General features: G+C 45.4%; 1 protein-coding gene across 2 annotated transcripts in view; it reads right to left on the bottom strand.

The window, feature by feature from the left end:
* PDE1A (phosphodiesterase 1A) overlaps positions 1–22079 on the bottom strand; it is a 595639-nt gene that overhangs the window by 151771 nt on the left and 421789 nt on the right. For both annotated transcript variants that reach the window (XM_030209839.1, XM_030209840.1), the window contains 2 exons: positions 19909–20091; positions 14308–14374 (listed from right to left, as the gene is read on the bottom strand). In XM_030209839.1, the coding sequence (XP_030065699.1) occupies positions 14308–14374; positions 19909–20091 (250 nt within the window). The remainder of the gene's footprint in view (positions 1–14307; positions 14375–19908; positions 20092–22079) is intronic.

Genomic DNA, 22079 nt, shown 5'->3' with positions numbered 1-22079 from the left:
GGTCGTCCACTGAGAGCCTGATCAAGTCCGCATACCAGGGACGTCTGGGCCAGTCCGGATCCACCAGGATTATCCGGCCCGGATGCTTTGCCACCCGGTCTAGTACCCTGCCCAACATGGGCCAGGGCGGGAACACATAGAGAAGCTCCTGTGTCGGCCACTGTTGGAGAAGAGCATCTACTCCCAGAGATCGAGGGTCCCGTCCTCTGCTGAAAAAAGCGCGGCACTTGGCAATTGGCCGATGACGCCATCAGATCTAGGCTCGGCTGGCCCCAGCGCTTCGTGATGTCCAAGAACGCCTGAGCCGATAACTGCCACTCTCCGGGATCCAAGGTATGGCGACTGAGAAAGTCCGCCTTGACATTCATGACTCCGGCAATGTGGGCCGCTGACAGCTGCTCCAGGCTCGCTTCCGCCCACTGGCATAGATTCATGGCCTCCTTGGCTAGAGGGGCGCTCTTGGTACCTCCCTGGCGGTTGACATAGGCCACAGCCGTGGCATTGTCCGACAGGACCCATACTGGCTTCAACGCCAGTAACGGGAGGAACTGCAATAGCGCCAACCGAATGGCTCTGAGTTCCAGGAGGTTGATAGACCACTTTGCCTCTGCAGGAGACCAGAGCCCCTGCGCTGTCCTTCCCAAACAGTGGGCTCCCCAGCCCGTCAAAGAGGCGTCCGTCGTGACGACAATCCACTCTGGGGTCACAAGAGGCATCCCTGCAGACAACTTGTCTGTCTTCAGCCACCAGCTCAGCGCCTTGCGCACTGCTGGGTCCAAGGGAAGGCGCACAGCATAATCCTCCGACACCGGAGTCCAGCGCTGCAGCAGAGAGTGTTGAAGTGGTCTCATATGAGCCCTGGCCCAGGGCACTACTTCCATCATGGCCGTCATAGAGCCCAACAGCTGCACATAGTCCCAAGCCCAAAGCGGAGAGGCTACTAGGAACTGGTCCACCTCAGCCTGACGTTTGACAATCCGATTGTCCGGCAGGAACACTCTGCCCACTTGGGTGGCGAATCGAACTCCCAGATACTCCAGGGACTGAGTCGGGCGCAGCTGGCTTTTCTCCCAGTTGATGATCCACCCCAGGGAGCTCAAAAGAGCAATCACCCAGTCCACAGCTTTGCCGCACTCTGCATAAGAGGGGGCTCGGATCAACCAGTCATCCAGATAAGGATGGACTTGTACTCCTTCCTTTCGCAGGAAGGCCGCGATGACCACCATTACTTTGGAGAAGGTCCGCGGAGCAGTAGCCAACCCGAACGGGAGGGCTCTGAACTGGAAGTGTCGGCCCAGGACTGCAAAACACAGAAAGTGTTAATGAGGAGGCCAGATGGGAATATGCAAGTACGCTTCCTTGATGTCCAAGGATGCCAGGAACTCCCCTTCCTTCACTGCCGCTATAACAGAGCGGAGAGTCTCCATGCGAAAGTGCCGAACTTTCAAGGCCCGATTGACCCCTTTGAGGTCGAGGATAGGCCGTACAGAACCTCCTTTCTTTGGTACCACAAAGTAAATGGAGTAACGTCCCTTGCCAAGCTGATTTTCTGGCACCAAAACGACCGCACCCAGGCGGATCAGATTGTCCAAGGTCTGCTGCACTGCCACAGCTTTGACCAGAGACTTGCAGGGAGAGAGTACAAACCCGTCTCTTAAGGGTCGGCAGAACTGTAGCTTGTAGCCGTCTCTGATGACTTCCAGCACCCAAGCGTCTGAAGTTACCCTGGTCCACTCGCCCAGAAACGAGGACAGGCGTCCTCCAATCTGCACTGGGCCATGGACCAGGACCCCGTCATTGGGTACGAGACCCTGGGGGAGGACCGGAGGGCGCACCTCCGGGACGGCGGTCTCTGCGAAAGGAATGCTGCTTGGGGGAGAAGTTCCTCTTGAAGGAAGAGGGGGCAGAGGAGCCTGACTTGCCCGGGCGGGTACTGACGGGCTTCCTGAAACCGTCCTCTGGAGTTACCGGGGCGAGCACTGGCCCGAGCCCTGACCTCTGGTAACCTCTTGCCCTTAGACGTGCCGAGATCGGTCACAATTTTGTCCAGCTCGACCCCAAAGAGCAGCTTGCCTTTAAAAGGCAACTTAGGCAGGCGGGACTTAGAGGCGTGGTCAGCAGACCAATGTTTCAGCCAAAGCCACCGCCGCGCAGAGACTGTCTGAGCCATACCTTTAGCCGAGGCTCTCAAGACATCATACAGTAAGTCTGCCAAATAAGCCAAGCCCGATTCCAGGGCCGGCCAATCAGCCCTCAAGGAAGGATCCGAGGGGGAAGCCCGCTGCACAATCGTCAGGCACGCCCTGGCCACATAGGAGCCGCAAACTGAGGCCTGCAAACTTAAGGCAGCCGCCTCGAAGGACGACCTTAAGGCCGCCTCCAATCTTCTGTCTTGGGTGTCCTTTAGGGCCATGCCACCTTCCACCGGCAACGCCGTTTTCTTAGTCACCGCAGTGATTAAAGAATCCACGGTAGGCCAAAGAAAGGCCTCACGTTCACTTTCAGGCAAAGGATAGAGGCGGGACATAGCCCTAGCCACTTTGAGGCTCGCTTCCGGGACATCCCATTGAGCCGAAATTAAGGTGTGCATGGCATCATGCACGTGGAAGGTTCTAGGCGGGCGCTTCGTCCCCAGCATAATGGCGGAGCCAACAGGGGCTGAAGGAGAGACGTCCTCTGGAGAGGAAATCTTCAAAATGCTCATGGCCTGCACTAACAGGTTGGGCAAATCCTCTGAGCAAAAGATCCGCGCTGCAGAGGGGTCATCCGCTCCATCCGAGCGGGAATCCGTCTCCTCCAAGGAATCCGCAAAGGACCGTTGGGAGAACTCAGATACGCTGCCCTCATCTACATCAGAGGAGACAAAGTCCTCTAAGGCCTGGGAATCCACCCGAGGGCGTTTACTTCCGGGGGCCTCAACCCCTTTATCGGACAAGGGAGAAGGGGCAGCGTTTTGCATAAGGAAGGCCTGATGCAGCAGCAAAATAAACTCGGGGGAGAAACCCCCCAGACTGTGCACTTCAGCAGCCTGGGCCACAGCCCTAGACGCACCCTCAACCGGCGCTCGCAAGAGCGGGGGAGAAACATGCTGCGCATCCAAGATGGCGTCCGGCGCGACACTCCGCGAAGGAGCCGCGCGGGAAGAACGGCGCTTAACTTTAGCCGCTTTTTTGCCGTCGCCCAAATCAAGGGCGGCCATGGCATTAACGTCTCCCAGCTCAAGGGCGGCCCAAGAAGAAGCCGTCCGAGCAGAGTGGCCGGCCAAGATGGCGGAGGCGAGCAGCGGGGGATGGGCGTTTATGGCGGGAAAAACCGCCGCACCGGAGGAAGACCCGGGACACTGACCGGCCTCCAAACTGACACCCAACAAGGGCGAAACAGACTTTAAGACCCCGCATCCCTGCTAGAGGCGCACACGCGGTCCGGGGAGCGATTCTTCGCGCCCTCGCCCTCCGACGCCATAGGCCAAGTGGAGATCGATCGGGGAATCCCCTGCCCGCTATGAAAAGGTAAAAATTACCTGCTTCTCGCTCCGAGCTGTAACGAACTGGTGTCTCAGTGAGTAACTGCAATAAACGTTTAAATAAACGTTGAAATAAACGTTGAAATAAACGCCCTTAAGGATGTCCAAATTTTTTTTTTTTTTAACGGAGCCAGCGGGAGGGGGGAGAAAAGGAGGGACCTGGCGCCACCAGGTTTGCACTTGCTCAAGAAGAGCCCTCAACCCCAGGTACTCAACAAAACCTAAAAATTAGGCTTGGAGACCTAGCCAGAGCTGCTGCTGTGTGTGACCACCACCTGCTGAGATAGAGAACATACTGAGGAGTTTCCGGCAGCACATGACCACATATAGGGAGGCAAAAGGATTGCTCTCTATCTCCACCTGCTGGTAGATGGACACAACCCACCAGTCTATGGATTGATCAGCATGATGATATGGAATGCCCTTTAGCCTGAACCCCCCTGGCAAGCAGAAAAAAAAAAATCAGTCTTCATCTGTTCATCATGTATAAAAAACCCTGACACAAGCCATAAATAACTTCGCAGTCAGCTCTTCAAAAGGAACTAAAAAGGTGGCAGCAGCATAAAGCAATCTCTCCAGGGAATTAATAATAATAACAAAATAGCAGACCGCAAATTGGACATCAACACAGATTTCTTTTTGCATAGGTTTAAGCCTCTTTCATGATACTGCCAGTGGGATGCTGAATAATAGAATACCAACTTCTATATTTAACAGCACCCTGTTCAAAGGTTAAAAAAAAAAATACCATTCTGACCCATAACTCAAATCCAAATATTGGTGCCCCATTTCATCTTAATTTAGCCAAAAGACCAACAAATTTCTTACGAAACTTTCTTCCACTTGTAGTCACCCCTTCCACCTTATAGAAAAAAAGCTAATAATCGTCATACCTGGCTGGCTTGCCTTTGAATGGCAGTGCAGGAGGCGTACAAACTTGCTCCAGCTGATCAGCTCCGTTCCACTTCACTTTATTTGAAGTTGACTCACTCGCACCAGGATGGCGATAGCTCACCTCCAGCCAGGCTCCATTTTTTCCCTTCCCGCTCAGGAAATACGTCATCAGAAGGAAGGCGGGACATTGAGCGGGAAGGGAAAAGCTGGGTGGCTGAGCCGTCGCTGCCTGCAACTCTGACTGTCGGGGGCCGGGGCCCGGGGCCGTCGCTCGCTGCAAGCCTGTAACTGTCTGTCGGGGTCCGGGGAGAGGCGGGAGCTGATGGCGGGCTCAGTGGTGGGTGGGCACCAGACTGCCTGACTGGTGGCAGAAGTGGAGCGGCCGAGCGGGAGCGGAATCAAATCATGATGCGGCGATGCGGTCCGAGCGGCGGGGGTCGGTCTGAGAGGCAGATCAGGCGCGCCGTGCGGGGCCCCCTTAAGCGCGGGGCCCTATGCGGCCGCCTCGGTCGCCTCTCCCTAAGGACCGGCCCTGTCTGTACATATTTTAAGGGGGCAGGGAAAAGTTGGACCAAAAGAATACGGGAACAGGGGCTCAATCAGGCAGGAGGTTACAGAAAGAGAAAGTTTCAGTATCATGTTCCCAGTACACCGAGGGTTCGCCCCCTAGTGGCTGAGAGACCAGCCCAAGTATTGAAGAGGGGGAGGAACTACCAGTCCCAGGAACCCTCTCTTCCTAAGCAAGTCACACAGGAGCTGGGAGGCGGGGATTGGGAAATGATTTCTGATGAAAGTGATGAGGAACAGATGGGAGAGCTAGGGAAGGAGGGGACTAGGGATTATGATAGAATGGAGGTAGCTGAGGAGCAAGGTATGGAGATTGCAGCTCTGGCTCAAACTAAGGAGAATGCAGTGAGAGGTTTCCTGGCGGCCACGCTGAGCCAATTGTGGAAGACTGGAGAAAGAAGGTTGAGGCAATGGGGAAAAACCCTATGGGAAAGATATGCCAGGTAATTTGCCTCAGAGAATAGAAAGGGGTGTTGCAGAGATTAAGCACCTGGAGTAGAAGAAATGAAAGAGATTTGTTTGTTTGATGAACTGTGACCATGGGGAGGAATATACTGATGTTGTAAAGGTGTAGAAGCACATTAACTGCTGAGAGTTTGAAAACAGTGTCTGAAAAGTAAAGGCACAGTAAAGCTTCCTCCAGCTGTGTGCAGGACTGAGGTGAGAAAGAAGTTCCACTGTGACGCTGTAAGCAGTACTGCTATGGTTTGCTCAAATAAACTTTCATTTATAAGAAGTCTTGCTGTTGGTGTGCATTTGTGGATAGAAAGAGCAGCAATACTGGCAGTAAGGACTGAAGCTGCATAAAGAGTTAAGACCAGAGCATGGTGGACCCGTCCAGTTGGCAGTGCATCTGAGGAAGCTAAGCAGGGCCAACCTAGGCTGGGCTGTGGATGAGGGACCGGCTGACAATATAAAACACAAATAGCCCTTATAAAATAAGCACATTTATGTATTTGGATTTTCAGAAGGCATTTGACAAAGTCCTTTATGTGAGACTCCTCAAGAAAATTAAAAAAAGTTATGGAATAAAAGCAATGTCCTATTTTGGATTGGAAACTGGCTAAAAGAGGAAGGAGAGATTTGGACTACATGATTAGTTTTCTAGATGGAAAAAGGTCAATAATGGAGTGCCCCAAGAGTCTCTACTCAGACCTGTGTTTAACATATTTGTACATGATCTTGAGAAAGGAGAATGAAGTGATTACATTTGCAAATGGCAAGAAATTATTCAGTCGTTGAAATGGCAGAAGATTATGAGGAATTGCAGAATGATTTTGTGTGACTAGAAGTCTGAGCACGTAAATTAAATATAATGTGGTTAAGTGCAATTGATGCCGATAGGGGAGAATAATCCCATACTACAAATACAAAATGTTGGGTTCTGAGTTAGGTGCCCCCAACTAAGAAAATGGTCTTGCTGTTACTGTAGACAGTTTGTTGAATTTTCAGCCCAGTGTGTCATCGGTGTCAGTACTTTGGTTTTTGAAGCAGCTGATTCAGTTTTATAAATCACCAAAACAAATGAGATCAGATATTGAAAGTAAGGTACTTGTGCCAGATGTGAATAAAATGCTTCATGTACTGACATCAACAAGCTCATTCTCTAATGCTGGACCACTTTTGTAGGGAATAGTTTGTCTGGATTTGTCAGTTTTTGCACTTCATTACAACAATGTAAGAAGGCACTAAAGACTTATCTCCCCCCCCCCCCCCCCCCCCACACACAATATTCAGTCAACATCAGGCTGCACAGTGACTGCTCCACGCAGGCGGTAAGACCGAATATTCAATTCCGGAACCATATCCGGTTACTGGCATTGAATATCCTATTTCATTTTTGACCACAGCAACTTAACTAGTTAAGCCGATATTCAGTTCTGACCGGTAAAGTCAGTTGCTCTCAAACCTGGTCCTAGAGGCACCCCAGCCAGTCAGGTTTTCAGGATACCCACAAAGAATATTCACGAGAGAGATTTGCATGCACTGCCTCCACTGCATACAAATCTATCTCATGAATATTCATTGTAGATGTCCTGAAAACCTGACTAGCTGGGGTGCCTCCAGGACCAGGTTTGGGAATCACTGGGTTAAGTGCTTAGCAGTTAAAGATAGACCTGCTATTTATGTGACCTATTTTAACCACTAAACATAGCTGGTTTGGTGCTGAATATCTGTGACTACCCTGCTATGTCATGCAATATAACTGGTTAGCAGCTAACTGCGAATATTCATCGAGAGATAACTAGTTATCTTCCACTGAATATCCCCAGTTCAGTGCTAAAACATTATTTAACCGGTCAGGAGCCACTCCTGGCTGGTTAAATAGTTTTGAATGTCGGCCAATTATTTATTTTTTTGTACAGGCATTCTCTGATATGCAATCTTCAGGCTTTGACAGGTAGATTGTACAGGCGCGCTCATATCTACAGCCTGATTTTCAGACTGCAGGTGATTGCCGGGCTGTCTCCTGTGGACCGCACTGAACCCGGATATTCAATGCTGGGCTGTGACCGGTGCCAGTGACCGGCATTGAATATCCAGTTTAGCTTTGGCTGATCCGACTTTAACCAGCCAAGCTGATATTTAGCGCTGGCCGCTTAAAGTCAGATCGGCCAAAGTTATTCCACTTATTGTGTCGGTCAAATATGGCAGCCAAACTTGGTCAGTTTGACTTTTAAAATTGGTGGATAGCCGGTTATATCACGCGATATAACCAGCTATTTTTAAGCCGCTTTGGGCTAGACTCTATATATGGCGCCTGAAAATTCCGCACGGAAAAAAAATACTCCTAGGTGTATTCTCTAAGTCTACATATTATAGAATAGGCTTAAATTTCCTTGTGGTATATAGAATACGCTGAGCGCCTTTCCATGTGATCAAATATAGTCACGGCCATTTACACCATTTTACTTGGCATAAATCCTGACGCCTAAATTAGGTGTAGCGCGGGTATATTCTATAACAACGTGCATAGATTTTAGAAATGCCCATGTCCATGGCCACACCCTCTTTTCAACTATGCAACTTAGAATTTAAGCACACCACATGACAGAATATGCTTAGCGAGTCGAACGTGTAAATCTTAATTAATGCCAATTAGTGCTGATAATTGCTTGTTAATATCCAATTAACAGCGCCAATCAGGTAACTAATTAAGTTACGTGCATTGTTATAGAATAGGCTTCGATTTCTGTGCAGAAATTAAGGTGCGACATATAGAATCTGGCAGTAACTGGTGATATTCAGTGCTGGAGAGTCACCTAAGTGCCGTTTTAGTGGCCATATCCTTCTTAATATCGACCTCGTAATCTTTAGGTTTTGACAATTAGATTACTAACAGTTTTGACAAGTAGATTATTCTGGGCAGTTTTTTTGTTAGAGATAAGGTTATATGATAATTTTTCTTCTTTGTATTATTTTGTATGTTTTATTGTAAGCTGCTTGGTTTCAGGAGGGGTATTAGGAGCTCTTTTACAAAGCGTTGCGCGTGGCAATCCAGAACTATCGCTGGTCCAATGCGGGTACCAGCAGTAGTTCCACCCCCAGCGTGCACCATTTCTGGCGCTAGGGGAAATATTGAAAAAATATTTCTGCAGGGGGTTATCCGGCGGGGGATTACTCAGCGGTAATTGGGCAGCACTGTCCAGTTACCACCAAGTTAGCACGGGTGCCCTTACCACCACCTCAATGGGTGCTGGCAAGTGTTCCCCCCGAAGGCCGCTTGGCAAGTGTGAACTTACCACATGGCCATTTCATTTTTGGCTATTTTCACCCGCTACTGTAAAAGGGGCCCTGGCACACAGCAAAAATGGCCGCTGCCCCTAGCACAGGGCCCCTTTTACCACAGGGTCCTTCAGTGTTTTAAATAAATAAAGCAAATGGAAAGCTAGGGATTATAAAACGGAGAAGAAAACTGAGAATATCATTATGCTTTTGTATAGGTCCACTGTACAACCACATCTTGAATATTGTATGCAGATCTAGTCCCCTGTTTCTCACTGTTTTCTATTACATATTATACAAGTGAATGACTTCATTCACTTACATACATACAAAAGGCTGTTTACTTGTCTTACTTATCCCATTCTTCTGGTAATCAGAACTGAAATTTGTCAGTCTTATGCTTTCAGACAATAAGTTGAATAGAAATGTTCAGTACCCAAGCAGTGTGCAGTCTTGCTGGAAATTATAGGAATGATACTACTCACTGGAATCTCAGCTGCTCTGAAGGATCTTGGTCTAAGGTTTTTTTTTTTTAAACTAAAGCTTAGCTCGAGTTATCTGCAGCAAGTCCCATTCCTATGAGCCTTGCTGCAGATAACTCGAGCTAAAGTCCCACCCATGTTAGTCCCAGCTACACTACAGGAAAGAAAAAACAAACGCGATCCTGTTTTTTAAATATGATTTTATTCATTTTTTTCTTCTTTTTAGATACTGTTTGAATGCTGTGATTTGTCTGTTTGGAGACACATGAATGTGTGAAGTGTACTGTCCTTTTGTTCACTTGCTTTATTTCATTACTAGTAAAAAAGGCCCATTTGTGACTGAAATGAAACGGGCGCTACCAAGTGTGTATGTTTGAGAGAGTGTTTGTAAGATTGACTGTGTGAGAGAGAGTGAATGTGCGAGTGTGTGTGTGAGAGAGAGAGTGAGACTGGGTGTGAGTGTGTGAGAATCAGAGTGTGTGCCAGGGGCCCCTCCCTCCTCCCTCCCAGTTCCAGGGTCCCCCCTCCATCCCTCCCTCCGAGTTCCAGGGTCATCCCCCCTCCCTCCGAGTTCCAGGGTCCCTTCCAGTTTCAGGATCCCCCCACCCTCCCAGTTCCAGGGTCACCTTCCCTCCCTCCCAGTTGCATAGTCCCCCTCCCGGTTGCATAGTCCCCCTACCAGTTCAAGGGTCCCTCCCCCTCCTTCTCAGTTCCACGGTCCTGTCCCCTCCCTGCTTGGTGGGGGGGGGGGGGGGGTTGCTATTTGCTGTCAACCTAAGGAGATACTGCTTCTGGCGCCCAGCAGCTTAGTCCTGTCGTGACAAACAGGCAGCTAGAACTCCCTCATACTCTTTCAGTGACACACATTAACAGGCAACGGCAGGGCTGACGCAGCCACGGGCACTTACCTGGATAAACTTTGTATTGTTGACAAATGTTTTGAAAATACAGAGTTTAAAATTGCTGTTTCTACCAGGTAGAATAATTTTTAAAGCTGTTTTAGTGATATTTAATTTAAATTTCATGATATTCATATATACAGATAGGTAACATAGTAGATGACGGCAGAAAAAGACCTGCACGGTCCACCCAGTCTGCCCAACAAGATAAACTCACATGTGCCATTTTTTGTGTATACCTTACCTTGATTTGTACCTGTCTTTTTCAGGGCACAGACCATATAAGTCTGCCCAGCACTATCCCCACCTCCCAACCACCAGCCCTGCCTCCCCAACACCGGCTAAGCTTCTGGGGATCCCTTCCTTCAGAGGAGAATTCCTTTATATTTATCCCATGCATGTTTGAATTCCGTTACCGTTTTCCTCTCCACCACCTCCCGCGGGAGGGCATTCCAAGCATCCACCACTCTCTCCGTGAAAAAATACTTCCTGACATTTTTCTTGTCTGCCCCCCCTTCAATCTCATTTCATGTCCTCTAGTTCTACCGCCTTCCCCTCTCCGGAAAAGGTAGCTTTAGTTTCAAATAAATTAAAAAGGTGTGCAGTAAGAAAACAAAACCAAAAACCTTTTGTCTTTTACCTGTTAAGGCGCAGTTTATCCAGGAGAAACAGCTTTAGACGTGTTTCATATGGAAGAAGGGGAAAAAAGCGACAATGTGGATCAGCAGCTCCTAGTTGTGCTTGGTTTTGAGTGTATGTGAATGACGGCCGTGTTGGGGAGTGGAAACAGAGATTAACCAATGGGCTTCCTTGCTTACATTGTAGTTGATTGGGTCACTTCCGCTCGTATGTACTAATCGTCCTGCGGCATGGCCAGAGTCTTAGAGGAGAGGGGGTGCGGCGGAATGTTGAGTAAGCCGCTGCAGGAGGGTGGGTGAGGGGGACTGTGGGCGGGGGGACGGGGTGCAGCGGTGATTTTGTTTGGTTTTGAGTGTACGGGAATGACGGCTGTGTTGTGGAATGGAAACAGAGATTAACCAATGGGCTTCCTTGATTCGTTGAGTGTCAGTGCTCCGCCCTCGACGTCATCATGTTCTGACGTGAGGGCGGGGCAGACACTCATGGGCAAAAGCGATCTACAGAGCTTCAACTTCCGGCTTCATTAGAACGTTGGAGGTGCATTTTATATACAAAGATATTTTGAATATATCTGCAGGATCGTCAAAGATTTGTGTTTTATTATTTAGTCTTCTCCCTGGAAGATTTGCCAGCCGGGTGGGGGTGGTGATGAATGCTATGCAGTATTGTAAAATTTTCTGCTAAGTTAGTTGGGTGGTCAGTAAAATCAGCTGGGTGTGCGCCCATTCAAAAACTGTCATTGAATGTCACACACATTTGTGCTGGAAATGTAAGGCCTAAGCAAGCATTCATCTTCTTTAAAGGTTTTCTTAAAGAAGTGCTTCCTTTTCATGATCATTCTCCTGCACAAGTCCAGGAAAATCATTATGGTTTACCCGTTGTATTGAAGGGGGGCCCGAAGTTCAGTCTTTTGTAAAATCTTTGTGACTTGTGGGTACCTCAGTACACATAAGTACAACAGATGGATATTTGATTCTCTGCACTAGACAAAATGGCTTTCAATGTACTTTGCCAATTTCAAATGGTCTTTTGAATTGGAGATTTAGCAGCTTGGGTAAAACGTTTCCATAAACTTCCACATCATATCTTGGCCTTCTGCACCCTCCTGCAGGCTGAGAATCTGTAGTCTGTTCCTTCTGTTAACAGTTGCTCCAGGCCCGACACCTCTGTACCTCTGAAATGGCACATTTTTGTAGTTTCTACTTTAACTTCTAAGTTATAAGTGCAAATCTGGACTGCTGCTCTTTAATGTCACAACTCTTCCAGCTCTTCCTTGATCTCCGTGAGTACCTCTTCATTTTCATTAAGTAGTTCTTTTATTTGTTGGATTTTGTTCATCAGGGCCTTCAGAGTGATATTCTTGTCTTTTTTTCCACTGTTTTCTGGGACAAGGGGAGATCTTTTTGCTCCCTGTGTAGCAGGTACTCCAAAGTTCAGCTTACCAATTTTATGTGCGGCCATTATCTATCTGGCAGTTTAAAAATCATTTCCATCTTGCATATGTTGAAGGCTATCTTTTAGATTTTAAGTTAGATGTCTCAGGAGCACAAACACCTCATCTGACCATCTCCAACCTTGCTCACCAGTGCCCTTCCTGGCCCCTATCTCACAAAGGAAAAAGCGGAACTTGGAAAGGTTCAGAAAAGGGTGACATAAACTGAAACACCTCCTTTTCTGAAAAAGGGAGAAACAAGTTAGAGCCCTTCAACTTGGAAATGAGACAACAAGGGGACATGACAGAAGTTTATACCAACATGAGTGGGGTAGAACAGCTAGACTATGCCGAGTTGTTTAATATTTCAAACAATACTACCACAGACACCCCATAAAATTAACAAGTAGCAGATTGCACACAATTCATAGAAAGTGTTTTTTTTTTTTCATGCAGTGCATAATTCAACCATGGATTCTGTTCTTGAGGACATGGTCAAGATGAATAACATGGATGCCAATGTAATAAGCTATGGGTTAGAGTGGTATGCTCAGTTTCAGTGCACTTCTTTCTAATATATGTCCTAAAAATCAATGACACACAAATTACTGACAGAATAAAAGGCTCACACTGCAGGGGTATTCTGGTACAGAATGCTGCATCAGGTATAAGTATCTGCCTTCCTGCCAGTGCGGTGATAACAAGGGAGACATTTACAATTTTTTTAAGAAACTGAGACTCTCTGATTGCTACCCTATACACTTACCTTAAAAAAAATTTCCTGGTGCTGTATTGGGACCTAGACCCCTCAACTCCTACCCCACAAACATTCATTTGTGGCTCGATGGGCCCAGCTCACTCAACCTCACCTTGAAAAAGATTCCCTGGTGGCTCAGAGGGCTCTGAACCCCTCAAATTTCTGGCCCCTCCACCTCCCTAAGGCTATGTGGTCCTTGGCATCCTAGGCCAAGAAACACCTGGGACACTGGTCTCCAATACTCTGGAATCCAGCATTCAGCATAGGGAGACCCTTGATCAGAGAGCTGATCCAGGGAGATGTCCAGTGGCATCCTTCTCTTCCCAAAAAAAGAATATATATCCCTAGTACCACACGTACAAGTAAAACAAAAAAGATACGGGAGGACCAATCTATACCAACACCTGTTCATATAAAAATTAATTTATTAAAAAAAATAAATTAAACAGACCTGACGCAGATCTGTGTTACGGCGTACAGGCACCTATCTCAGGAGTAAATGATATCCTTATAGATGGCCTTAAAATAGCAAAATCTTAAATGTCATATATAAAAACAACAAAATTATACAGTATATCTTAAAACTTAGTCAATATTTTCCTCAAAAGGTATGTAAAATGAAACATCTGACACTGCAACTGAGCTGAAATGAAGATTCTGCACTAGAGGAGAAATTTTTTAAAAGGCTTCAAAATGCAATTTTTTTTTACATCGGACAATTCCCAATTTGGTGGGTTTGCATGTGATTTGCATAATAACCATACTACCCTATAGCAAAATGGCTTTACTGTAGATTTTTCCTCATTAAAACCCTTACAACACCGAGATTATGGTTAATGCAGGAAAATCAAATGTAAACTGCTGTCAGCAATAAGGCAGCTTATTACAACAGCCCCATAGAGGGTTTCAAAAGATATTTGATGAGTTCCTGCAGTAAAACTTGATAAAAGGTAGACTTAGGAAAACCATCACTCATTCTGTGAGCAATTTTGATCCATTTTTTGGGACCCAGACTAGTCACTGTTGGAGACAATGCTGGGCTAGATTGGCCTTGGTTTCCTCAGTATGGCCTAGCTTACATTCTTATTATTATGTCCTTAATAAATAGTTATGATGATTCAAAATACTAGGGTCAGTACTTCTAAGACTGATGGCACAGCTGTGTTTGCCACTGTTAAGAATCATCTGCCAATCCAAATACAAATAACTAAAAATTGAAAATGAATTACCAAATATCCACTTTTAAATTTTTCTCAACGTTATTTGCTTTCTTCTCATTCAAAATGATGACAGTAGTGTGTTACTAGAAAGGTACCTTTATATCGACCAAGGAAAATGATTTATAAGCACAAAAAGGTTCAGTGACTAGAATGTTAAGTGCATTTCACCTTTAAGGATGTTATCACAGCAGATGGATAGATCAACCCGACCATATTAGCAGACTTTCGGTACATCCTAGGCAAAGAAACAAAATATTATTGATTTAACTTGTTCACATGAATGTTTCAGAAAACTCCAATTCAAATATTTATTTTTACTTCCAAAAACCATGTAAAATATCCATCCAAAATAAGGGGCCCTATTACTACGCTGGGCTAAAAAAGTGGCCTGCCCTTGATCTAGAAATTGGCATGTGGCGCATTTCCCATGTGCTGAGGACATTTTTAATGTGGCTGTAAAATGACTGCTTTTTCCATTTCCTCAATTCATGGCCATGTCCTAATTTCCCAATTAGTGTGTGGCCATTACCGCAGGAGCCCTTACCGACACCTATTTTCTAGGCAGTAAGGGCTCCCGCACTAACCACATGCTAATATGCAGTGATGTAGCTGCACTAACCAATTAGCACTGGGCATGCCCAGTGGCGATCCTTGGTCAGCTGCCACCTGGGGCAGATCGCCACTGCACCCCCCCCCCCCCACTGGGTGCAGTGGCATCCGTCTCTCTCCCCCCCCCCCCCCCAGGTGCATTCTTAACTGCTGGGAGCAGCCGATCGGCCGTCGGTTCCGCTGGTTCCCTGCTTCCTCTGCCCCGGAACAGGAAGTAACCTGTTCCGGGGCAGAGGGAGCAAGGAACCAGTGGAGCCGAGAGCCGCACGGCTGCTTTGTGCACCCCTCCAGCGGCATGCACCCAGGGCAGACCACCCCCACCGCCCCGCCCTCGGTACGCCACTGGGCACGACTACTCTCAGCATTATAAATGAAAATGATTTTTTAGTGCATGGGAAGCATGTGCCAATCCAAAAACTACCATGGGACGCCCGAGCGCACCGCGTGGTAGTGGATTTTAATGCAATAATGCTTACCGCAGGTTAGTACAAGGGCACCTAAAAGTGGTAACTTACTTCCAAATTCTTTTAAATTCTTTTACTATTATTTTGACTAGCAAATGCATGGGAAGTAGTTTAAAAATGGAATGCTTGGATTTATTTATGACTTTTAAAATATTTTGATATTTAAAACAGATTTCCTAATTATGATGCAGTTTATTATAAGTTCTGAAAGCAATGTCAGAGGGAAGTAACTTGATAAATTGCTCACTCCCATCTTACAAAGGAAGCTGGACCACTAATGATAACCATGCACTCATTCTTTTGGAGTTTGTACTTAAAACAAAAAAAGGATAGAAAAAAACTTGCCTTTAACAAAATATATGCCAGTCCCATGGCATAACAATATCAGCAAATGGATATGGGTGATATAATCAGGACCATCTTCAATGTTTCAGAAAAAGTTGGGCAAAAAGCCTGCATGCCAATTTTCAGAATTTTGAGAGGTGGCCAGACCAGCTCTGCAGCTGTTGAGATGAACATGGCACCAAGCCCATCACTTTGATGGTTTAATCTGGGTCCCATTGGATAGTGAGGGGGAACTGGATATCACATCTTTCAAGCAAGGATCAAAACACGCTGATTGGAAATTCTGGCACCCAATTAGTTAGGTAACACACACAGGAATGTTAAGTATATTCAGCAGGAAACAGAAATAAAAGGAGAACACGAATCGATAATCCTTTCTTTATGTCCCCATGGTTTTGGTAGCCCTCCCATCCACTCTCCTCTTTTTTTGATTGTCATATACTTTGTTTAATTTTCATTGTTTCTTGTATGTTATAGGCAAATTACTTGAACCATTGAGCTGGGTATTTCAATAGTGGTTAGATAGTACAAGAGAACACTCAGACCTATAAGGCCCTTTTGCTGATGCTTAGTATGATGTGGTGCAGGGGAGAGCAGTCACAGTGCAACCCTTCCACTTCTCCCCACTTTAGGCTATATAAAGCAGCCTTTGGTGGGATTTAGAGCTCAGGAGGGGACGAAACCCAGAGTGGAATCCCAAGGATTGACAGAGGTTTTGGTGTTCCCTAGGAAAGAGGGAAACCACCTAATGGGAGAAGCTTCACAGTTTCCCTAAACTCCTATCTGCCAATCAAGGGAAATAGGGACTCCAAACAGAGGAGGTTTGAGAAATCCTGCAGTAGAAAGAAGGGAGCTAAGAGGCAGAGAGAGAGAGAGAGAGAGAGAGAGAGGAGGAACCAGGGGGGAAAAGCCCCAGGGAGTGAAAGGAGCTCTGTCACAGATGGCCAGAAGGAGTAAATGGGCTACCCAACCCAGGCAAAGAGGACCCCCAAAGTTAATGGTGGACCCTGAAACCGAGGAAAGAAGTTATAGATGAAGACTCATAAATGGAACATGAGTTCTTTACTGTTTTATTTGATAACTTTTTTGTAACACTGTGAGGGAGGTGGCTGCCCAGCCTGTATGGCTAAGAACTAAAAAATAGCCATGGTTGTGTTTTCTTTTTGTTTGAACTGTACTGAGTTGAAGAAAATAGTGGACTGAACAGAGTGTTATGTTTGATGTTTGGAAAACTGCAGAGGAAATATATCTGCCAAAGCTAAGACTGTGGTTGATGTTTTAGAAACTATAATAAAGCGCTGTATGATTTAGAAAAAAAATGGCATACTCCCAAAAATTGCTCCTTTTTTGCACATGTCTGGTGGGGAGAAACAGAGGGAAAGGGAGCTAATCCATGCCAGATTCACCCTGCCCATGACGGTGCACAAATGGAATTAGCACATGCTGAATGCTAAGAAGTCCACTTTATATATATGGGCTTTTTAGCATTCAGTGTATGCTAATTCTGTTACCCCGTGCTAAGCTTTAATAAAAGGGCCCTTATGTTTGATGTTGATACGAATCGAGGACTGTTATACCAGAAGACAGTTGGGTGAGTGTGAAGAAGGACTGAGCATTCATACCTGCTGAAGGCCAAAGCTAGGCCATGGTGGAATCCTGCTTTGTGGCAGCAGTCCACCAAATTTGAAGCTGCTTATCAACTATCTGGTGCTTCTCTTGGATATAATTTTAAATATGAAACTCTCTCCTACTGCTTCCAGTAACAATTTAAGGGGCCCTTTTATAAAGTAAGTTACGTTTTCAGCTAATGCACTATAACACAAGATTTTAACGCACAGCAAGCCCAAAACTAATACGACATCACATTTAGGCTTTAATATTGCCATTAATGCATAGGACCAATACACTGTTAACACCTCCTATTTAGAAGCTGGTTAATGGCCCACATTAACTGTGCATTAGCCAGTTAGTGCACAGTAAGTGTAATGCACTATCTTGCTAAGGCTCCCATGCCCACTTTGCTCATGCCATGCCTTATCCTCTGAAAGACATGGTTTAATGCACAGAAACAGACAAAACTACAAAACACAGTTATGTGGTAGCCTGTTTGTGCATGTTAAGCACGCATTAAGTGCATAGCGTACTTAGTAGGGCTTCTAAGAGGCTCATTTTCAAAGCACTTAGCCTCCCAAAGTTCCATAGAAACCTATGGAACTTAGCCTCCCAAAGTGCTTTGAAAATATGCCTCCTAAGTTTCCTAATTATATCCTAAACCCACAAAAGTAACATGAACCCAGCTCTCTGCAGCCTTCAGCTACAGACCATTAGCACAAAAATAATTTGCTTCTAATTGCCAACAATTAGTACAAAGCATTAGAACTAATAGCAGGATTTCTAAATCTACCAGCTCCAAATTGTGAAATATCATGCCAGTATGGATAGCTTGACTTGGGCCAAAGTAGTTGTCAGACCTGTGAATTCTTGTACCAAGTAGAGCACTGCCGAGCCTGGTACTTGGACCAGGTTCTGCTTGGCAGCCGGACAACCCCAGGTTTCACCTTCGCTGACCGCCGTTCCCCAGAGGTTCAGCCCCTAGGTGCGGGTGGCCTGCAGGGCTTTTGAGATGGAGCAGAAGCGGGGTGATGAACGTGACGGCCAGACAGGCAGCAGACACAAGAGTAATCCAGGTACAGGCAAGGTCAGTAGGCAATCAGCAGACACAAGAGTAATCCAGATACAGGCAAGGTCAGTAGGCAGGCAGCAGACACAAGAGTAATCCAGGTACAGGCAAGGTCAGTAGGCAGGCAGCAGACACAAGAGTAATCCAGGTACAGGCAAGGTCAGTAGGCAGGCAGCAGACACAAGAGTAATCCAGGTGTAATCCAGGTACAGGCAGAGTCAACAACGAAGAACAAAGTAGAGGAGAAGCACACTACTGAGCAAGTAACACCTACCAAAGTAGAAGCTGAAGCAAGGAGTCTAGGGAGAGCTCAGCTGATAAAGTGCTAGCGTCTGACATCAGCAGGGAGAAGGGGCACAGCCATAGGACAAGAGCAGGGGAAGGAGGAACTGGAAGACCAATGGGAGAGAAGCAAGGGAAGCCAGGCAGAGGAAGAGCAGACCCAAGTGGGTGGAAGCAAAGCAATCAAGGAGCCTGGAAGCCAGGCAGAGAGAGAGCAGATCCAGGTACATGGAAGCAAAGCAATCAAGGAGCCTGCAGCCAGAGAAGAACTACACACACATGGCTCAGGGCTGTGCCAGTCAAGTGTGCGTGTCAACGGGACCCTGCGCAGCCCGAGGACGCCGCTTGTGTTGAGGTAGGGGACATGATAGCAGTCAACTTCAGAATAACATGTAGTCCATCATAAGTCTTCCACAAGTTTCATTTAATGTCTTAAAATGAGCTCGCGACAGACCATCTCCAAAATCAGCTTTATTAAAAAGCTTCTGCATCACAGAAGATCAGGGAAGTCTAGGCCATAGCAAAAATGGCAAACATCGGTGTGCTCATGTGGAAAATGGATCAAGAAAAAGGGGATTGAATGTAAGTCTTCTGTGTTTTCATACATGTGGCATTTATCAGGCCAGGAATTCCTAAAATATTGGGGCCCTTTTACCAAGCGGTGGTAAAAAGTGGCCTGCAATAGTGCTGGTACATGGAATTGCTGTGCATCGAGGCCACTTTTTACGATGGCGGGAAAAAGGTATTTTTGGTTTTGGCATCATTAATGGCCATGGGCTAATATCAAAATTAGTGTGTGGCCATTTACTGCCTTGAGCCCTTACCGCCACCTATTTAGCAGGTGGTAAGGGCCCACATGCTAACCCAGCGGTAATCGGGCAGCACATGGCAATGTGCCCAAGCTGCTCAATTACCGGCAGGAATGCCTACTCCCCACTCCCTGCGCTAGAAAATAACAAGCTCGGGAAATGGCACACTGCAAATTCAGAATTACTACCGGGCGCCTGTGCTCACCCAGCGGTAATGCTGTTTTGCCACGAACTACCAACGCAGTAGCCCTACCTCCGCTTGGTAAAAAGGCCCCACTGATTTGATGCTTTTAAACAGTAGAAATGCAATAGTGGATAATTTATGAAAATACTCTGAAAAATAGGGTATTGCCTGTATAGTGACAGCACCCTTTTGAAACATTACCTAAACATCTTTAATATGAAATACATACTATAATTTTTAATACGATATTCTAGAAATGGCGACAATTTTTTGAATAAACGCCATCCTTACCATTGAGCATAAATGAGCAAAAACATGCTGTTCTGATTTAATTGTATTACTCTCCTTTTTCAAAACAATGCAAGAAATGATAAAAGAAAACTTAATATTACCCACCTTTCTACAAAAATTCCAGCTTGTACTGCATGTACAATGCTTCGGAATTTTGGTTTTTCTTCAGGCCTCCTTCTCATCATTCCCATTTTCCGTGTAAATGTAGAAGCCAACCAATCTCGCACTTCTGAAGGAACAGAGTCTGACTGGATATCACTGAGCTCATCTTCAGTATCCAGTAGCCGTCTACATAATAGGAAGATAAAAGAAAAGGGAGTGCTGTAGAGAGCAAGCCAAAAGCCTCATTTACTGACATGTTTATTTGATCCAATGCATAAACGCAAGCCCAGATATAACTTAGTGTGGTCTATGTACTAACTATGCTCTTAACTCAACTTAATGCACATTGCTATGCATTAACACAGGTTGACTCATTAACATACATTTAGTAAACGAGGCCATAAGCTTGTCCACTAAATTTTCCATTAGAAACAAAGAAATTGTGAGCAGACATGGACTACTTGGTCCTTGAGGATTGCCTATTTTTCAGTTCTTAGTTCATGCGTTGCTGGTTCCACAATGAAAACTGTATTCAGCATTACCTGTTACTAGGCACTCATTACTGAAAGCTCCTGTTTTGTTATTTATCTTTGATCCTAATGCCCTAGAAAGTTTTCTCCATTTTCTGTCTATGCAGGAAAAATATTAGTACATCTGATCCAAATTCCTTAAGTTATGGTTTAGTTGGACATTTCTAGACAATTTTTATCCTCCAGAGGGGTTTTAGATAACTTACAATCTAAAAACAATACTATAACATATATTTCACTAATACAATAAGGGGCTCGTTTTCGAAACAGAAAAAGGTCCAAAAAACGGACACAAAGTGGCAGATGGACTTTTTTTGACAAAATGTTCAAATAGCTATTTTCGAAACACATGTTTAAGATGGTTTTCTATGCAGTTCATATACAATGCTTTCAAATCACGATGGGATATGTTGGGGGCAGGATTTGGGTATGCCCCAAACTTGGATGTTTTTCTGCCATAATGGAACAAAGCAAAAATAACCAGATCTAAAAGTTCGACAGTTTGATCTAGACCTGTTTCAATCACAACTAAGTCACAAAAAGGTGCCCTAAATGATGAGATGACCACTGGAGGGATTAAGGCATGACCCTCGCTTACTTTTTACTTTTTTCCTTGGAAAAGATATGTTTCTTGTGTATTAGTGCTTTTAAACTATTTAAAGGACCTTAAAGCCTTTTATTCTATCCAGTTTATTTCTGGTGCATGCCTCAAACCCAAGCTGAGCTCTGGCATACTGTGCCTATGGGAAAAAAAAATCTACAACACAGGAAGGTCATGCTCAACATTGCCCTGTTGATTATATTTCTTAAATGAGCATCTTCAGAAAGCTGGCGCTTATTTATAGAAATACAATCTGAACTCATTTAAAGTGCTCCTTGATTACAGAGCCAACATTGGTAATGTCTAATCAGTTGCAACGTAAGCCCCTTGCAATGCATATATACTTGTAGAAAAAATAAATAAACTGAACAAGTTGTTTTTGCTTATTGATTGGAAGAGGTACAGGATGATCTAGATTCTGTCCTGACTTTGTGTATCCATGCCTGGAAAAACCCTAATAATCCCAAGAGACTGTATTTTTGAACATCTGTTAGATTTCAGAAGATATAATCCCTTTACCATTAGTTTATTGGTCCCCTTCTTTTTTTTTTTTTGTTACATTTGTATCCCGCGTTTTCCCACTCATAGCAGGTTCAATGCGGCTTACATCTTATATAAAGGCACTTATTTGTACCTGGGGCAATGGAGGGTTAAGTGACTTGCCCAGAGTCACAAGGAGCTGCCTGTGCCTGCAGTGGGAATCGAACCCAGTTCCCCAGGACCAAAGTCCACCACGCTAACCACTAGGCCACTTTTAAGTAATTTTATAAATGTTTCATATTTCAGGGTTTGGTACTCAAAATGGTAGTACTCCAGCAATATGATATTGCAAAAATAACCCCAAATCATAAGGGAAAGAAATCATAAAATACATTGTCAAAAAAAGCCCTCTGTGGTTGCCAGGTACCCTGATGGCCAGTAAACCATGTTTATATACATTTTTATTATATTTAGATATATGGCCGAGTAGACAGAACAATACTTATAAAGGTAAATATAGAAAATAATTACATAATTTATCTGACATCCTTGATCCCATCATG

This window comes from Microcaecilia unicolor, chromosome 7, assembly GCF_901765095.1.
Source record: "Microcaecilia unicolor chromosome 7, aMicUni1.1, whole genome shotgun sequence".
In the NCBI taxonomy this organism is placed as follows: domain Eukaryota; kingdom Metazoa; phylum Chordata; class Amphibia; order Gymnophiona; family Siphonopidae; genus Microcaecilia; species Microcaecilia unicolor.
The sequence above is the reverse complement of the archived record's forward strand: the minus strand, read 5'-3'. Positions and strand labels throughout refer to the sequence as shown.